Source organism: Rhipicephalus sanguineus, chromosome 1 (assembly GCF_013339695.2).
Source record: "Rhipicephalus sanguineus isolate Rsan-2018 chromosome 1, BIME_Rsan_1.4, whole genome shotgun sequence".
NCBI lineage: Eukaryota > Metazoa > Arthropoda > Arachnida > Ixodida > Ixodidae > Rhipicephalus > Rhipicephalus sanguineus.
The window spans coordinates 73554397-73559467 of record NC_051176.1 but is presented as its reverse complement, the minus strand read 5'-3'; the positions used below and the strand labels follow the sequence as shown (position 1 = coordinate 73559467).

The 5071-nt window shown below is 50.5% G+C and overlaps 1 protein-coding gene across 1 annotated transcript; it reads right to left on the bottom strand.

Moving 5' to 3' along the window:
- Positions 1–4043: 4043 nt before the first annotated feature.
- Positions 4044–4970, bottom strand: LOC119400089 (uncharacterized protein K02A2.6-like). Its single transcript, XM_037667061.1, has one exon. The coding sequence runs from the start codon at positions 4968–4970 to the stop codon at positions 4044–4046; it is 927 nt and encodes a 308-aa protein (XP_037522989.1).
- Between the last annotated feature and the right edge of the window lie 101 nt (positions 4971–5071).

Here is a 5071-nt window from a genome sequence, read left to right as displayed (position 1 = left end):
TCGATGCCAGCATTCGAAGGGACGCTGGCATCAAGAAGCACTACCAACGCCACCTAGGTGGCGTTCGCCCTACTCAGCACAGCGGAGCGTGGCCTCCGCAATTATCTCTGAAAATGTATCTAAAGTTGATCGCGATGGCTCCAATTGCGACGCGCTATACGCGCTGATTTGACTCGGCGGCGATTCAGTTACGTGCTTTGTCTTTCGCGTTGTGCTAGCGTGTGCAGCGTAGTGCAGCTTCCATATGCACCGACGATGTTTCTCCGCTGCCTACTGATACGAGTGTGATGACACCGACTACGAGAACTGCGGCATTAAGCGCCGTCGAAAGACAACGACGTCGACGAGCTAACGTCGCGCAAGTGAGTTTGGTGCAGCGATGGACACGCCAGGGGGGAGCGGGAGGCTTTCGCGCGTTCACGGCTCAAGCTGAGAACTCTGCCTCTCGCTTTCCAGAAGTTGACCGCATCGCGACCCAACTGGCTGCCATACACACACCGAACCAAGACCGAAATGATCGTACCTTCGCCGAAGCGACCCGCCAGCGGGACGCCGCTCGACATCACGACGCAGGATGCCCAGCACACCCACCGGATGGTCCGCGACCCGCAAATCACGCGCCCTTCGCTGCAGCGGACCGCGAGTTCACCAAACGATTCAGTGATAACCCGTTCGCTTTCGCCTGCACGGTTTGCGAATGCCTGTGGTTCACGTGTGATTTGCGCGATGCTCCGGCGCGTGCAATGCAGTGTCTCCGGACAATCTATCCCGGTCGCGAGTCTTTCCAAGACTTCCGCTTATGTGCCAACTGTTTCACTTTCATGTTCTATACCAATTCATATATCAGAGGGATCAACCACATTTTTTTTCCTTCTCATTTTTGCACGCGAGGACTAAGCGATACTTTAACAGAGTCATTGCTTTCGTTATCTTGGGTTCTTGAAATAAAGGAAGGAATGCATCCCATTTCCGTAACTTTCCGTTTCGGTTTCAGGCCTAGGTAGTTTGAAATACGGGGTGTTACGCCGGCATGCATTCCTTTCTTTTCTTTTTGCTCTAATCCGTCTCTATGTTTTATTTCTCAATGGCTAATGTATGATGATTAGTGGGGTTTTGTGGCGCAAGGGCCATGGGTGGCCAAAGAGCGCCATGTCTATTATGTGGTGTTAGCGATGAGCAATGATTACGATGACCGGGTGTATTGCGGCTGTATAGAGGCCTAAAATCACGTGCTTTAAAGAAGCGTAAAAGATGTGTATACAGTATAAAATTATGGCAGTGACAAGTGGTGTGATCTATGGGTGTGGGATGAATGACGAGTGAGCATGGTATTTACAAGTGAGAGACGGGAAAGCAGCACGAATGCTTCCTCAAGGCCTTTGCGCCCAAAGGCCGGGAGGCAGGTGCTTCCTTTGATAGAGTTACCGCAGCAGCAGCCTCAATCATGAGGCCGCGCTACGGAGCGCCTGGAAAAATAACGTTGAAGTTATGGACATCTTTTAGAAATTCGAAGAGAGACTGATATTTAAAAAGTGGTTCTCTGCCAATGAACATACCGGGATGAAGTGGGAACTGCAGGTATATTGATGAAAAATGCTTTTTTTCTGAGAGCGTCTAGTTCCGTGCATTGTAGTAGGGTGTGGAGTACAGTTAGTGGATCGCCACAGTGATCACACAGAGGTGGATCGCCTCCGGACAAAAGATATGAATGTGTACTATGTGTGTGGCCTATCCTCAGTCTGCAAAGTGTAACTTCTGTGTAGCGTGACTTCGATACCGGCGGCCAATTACCCAGATGCGGTTTGACAACGTGTAGCTTATTTCTTGTCTGCGTATCCCATGTGCTCTGCCAAAAGGCCCTGAGCTTTCTTTTGAGGAAGGGTTTTAAATCTAGTGGGGGAATAGCTACGAGTGTATTGGAACTGTTTTCTTGGGCGGATACTGCTAGGTGATCCGCCAACACGTTGCCTGGAATCTCGCGGTGCCCTGGCACCCAGCACACCACTACATGTTGTTCGAGTGTGTATATAGTGCATAAAAGAGAGTATAGCGAGACAAGGACAGGGTTTTTGTGTTTTTTCAGACTTTTTAAAGCTTTCACCACGCTTAGGGAATCCGTGTAAATAACTGCCTTTTTGTAGTTTTGATTGTTTTATGTGCTTAACAGCCACAAGTATCGCGTAAGCTTCCGCTGTGAAGATACTTGAGTTTGGGTGCAGAATACCGGAATCAGAAAAGGATGGACCAACCGCTGCGTACGACACAGAAATATTTGGACTTCGAGGCGTCTGTAAAGAATTCTGGACAAGTGTACTTGTGCTGGAGTTCGAGGAAGTGTGTACGGATATGTGCAAGTGGCTCGTGCTTGGTAACTTCCATGAAAGAAACATCACAATCTATAAGCTGCCACTGCCACGGCGGGAGATGTGGAGCGGGAGCCATTAGAGAGTGTTCGAGAAGTGGCACACCCGTTTCTACAGCTAGGCCCCTCACGCGAAGCGAGTAGGGCTGTGTCATCGAAGGACGGTTGTCGAAAAGGGCAGAGCTGGACAAATCATTGATTGTGGAGTGTGAGGGGTGTTCCTGTTGGCGTTCACCTTCAGAAATATACAAATGATAAGTAGATCTCTGTAGGTGGAGCGACCCACTCGTTCGATTCGGCGTAGAGGCATTCTACGGGGCTAGTTCGAAAGGCGCCCGTAGATAGTCGAATGCCTAGATGGTGGACAGGGTCAAGCATCTTTAGGGCGCTTGGCGTCGCAGATTGGTAGATTATTGCCCCGTAGTCTAGGCGAGTGCGAATGAGGCTCTTATACAAGTTCAACAGACACTTCTTGTCACTACCCCCGTAGTGCATGACAACACTTTTAGAACATTCATTGTTTTGATGCATTTGTTTTTTAAATATTTAATGTGTGATACGAACGTAAGCTTACTATCCAGAATTAGGCCTAAGAATTCGTGCTCCGTCTTCACGGAGAGATGTTGACCATGCAGGTCAATATCTGGATCAGGATGAAGGCCTCTCTTTCGAGAGAACAGGACACAGGTGCTTTTTTGAGGATTAAGACTAAAACCATTCTCCTCTGCCCATTTGGAGATCTTGTTCAGCCCCAGCTGGACCTGCCGCTCACACATGAAAAGGTTGCACGATTTAAAACCGACCTGGACATCGTCGACATATGTACAGTAAAACATATTTCGTGGAATGCAAAGACGCAAGGAATTCATTTTGATAATAAAAAGTGTACAGCTAAGTACACCTCCCTGTGGCACTCCAGTTTCTTGAAGGAATGGTATTCATAGAACATTTCCCACTCGGACACGGAAAGTACGATCCGACAAGTAGCTCTCTATTATATCTAGCATTCTACCACGTACACCAAGGTGGGACAGGTCTTTTAATATTCCAAAGCGCCATGTGGTGTCGTAAGCCTTTTCCATATCGAGGAACACAGAAAGGAAGAACTGCTTGTGTACAAAAGCATCACGGATTTGTGCCTCGATACGTAACAGGTGGTCGGTCGTGGATCTACCCTCGCGAAATCCGCAGTGGTAAGGGTAAAGTAGATTGTTTGTTTCCAGGAAATGTATAAGACGGCGGTTTATCATCTTTTCAAAAAGTTTGCACAGGCAGCTTGTTAGTGCGATCGGCCTGTAGCTCGTAACGGAAGATGGATCCTTGTCCTGTTTAAGAATGGGAATGACAATGGCCTCTTTCCAAGACGGGGGGATTTCGCCGGAAAACCAGATAGCATTGTGCAAGGTGTTATGTTGGGGGCTCAGAGCCCCGCAGCATAGGAACCACACGAGACAGCGGCTGGCAGGAGACTGTTTTATTGCTTTCTTTTAGAAGCGGTCGAGAGGAGGCAGAGGAAGTTACAGCGAGGGCAGAAGAGTAACACGATATGCAGGAGCTGGGGACGAGAGTCTGAGGAAGGCGCCATGCGCGTGAGCGCGTCGGGCAGCACCGGCAAGCGAGGCACAACCTCTGGAGTGGCCGTGTGTCGGTTGATGTGCGCGTACACGACATCCCTTACCCCTTAGACGGGGTCACTGTATCGGTCAGGTGGACGCCGATCACGTTGGGGCCTAGGCGCACCTTGGTGCTGCGCGGACCCGCTGGGTTGGTCATCGCGAGCTTGCGTCGCACAAGTGTCCAGCCCGGCCTCAGCTTCGCTATGCTCGGAGTCGGGCGTTGTGGGCAGATCATGCGGCGGCGGCGCTTCCGCTGGGAGCGAGATCACGTACGGAGCCGGCACTGTGTCTTGTTGAACACTTGCTACTGGTCCGTTCGTTTGATCGTTCCGCGGCGAATCTTCTCTCGGGTAGGCCTCTGCACCTGGCTTTATGTGATCAAGGTGCCGACGAACCGTTCCGCTTCTTGACTTGATTAGCCAAGATCGATGTCCGAGTCTCTTTAACACGGTTCCGCCAACCCAAGCAGGACTTCCTGCAAAGTTGCGGAAAAAGACTTGTTGCCCGATGGCTACCTTTCTTGGCGATTTAGAAACGTTGTGGTCAGTGGTCACCCTCTCAGCTGGTCGCGGCTGAATGCGTGTCAGTGCCGTTGAGAGCTCGCGGCCGAACATGAGTGCAGCTGGCGTTTTGCCCGTCGTTACTGAAACGGTGGTGTGCTGTTTCAGCTGAAAACGAGCCAGCCTGCACGCAAATGTACCCGACTGATCCTTTGCAAGTGCCTGTTTCGTTTCATACACCATTCTTTCGGCTTGCCCATTCGTGGCCGGATGATAGGGTGCACTTGTGATGTGCGTCACCCGATTCTTCTTCAGAAATTCTTCCATTTCCGCAGAAACAAAGGACGGACCGTTATCCGTGACCACCCTTTCGGGAATGCCGAAAGTTGCGAACAGGTTTCGCAGTTCCTCGATCAGTGTCGGCGACTGTATGTTCCGCGTGGTGCGCACTTCGAGCCACTTGCTGTATGCGTCGACTACAATTAGGAGCATCCTTCCCTCCACAGGCCCAGCGAAGTCAGCGTGGATTGTGTGCCATGGTGTTGTCGCACGTTTCCACTCGGGAGCTGGTGCTTTAGTTGGCGTTTTCTGGT

Coding starts and splice junctions, on each gene's coding strand:
- LOC119400089 (XM_037667061.1), bottom strand. CDS start 4,970: ATGCTCCTAATTGTAGTCGACGCATACAGCAAGTGGCTCGAAGTGCGC.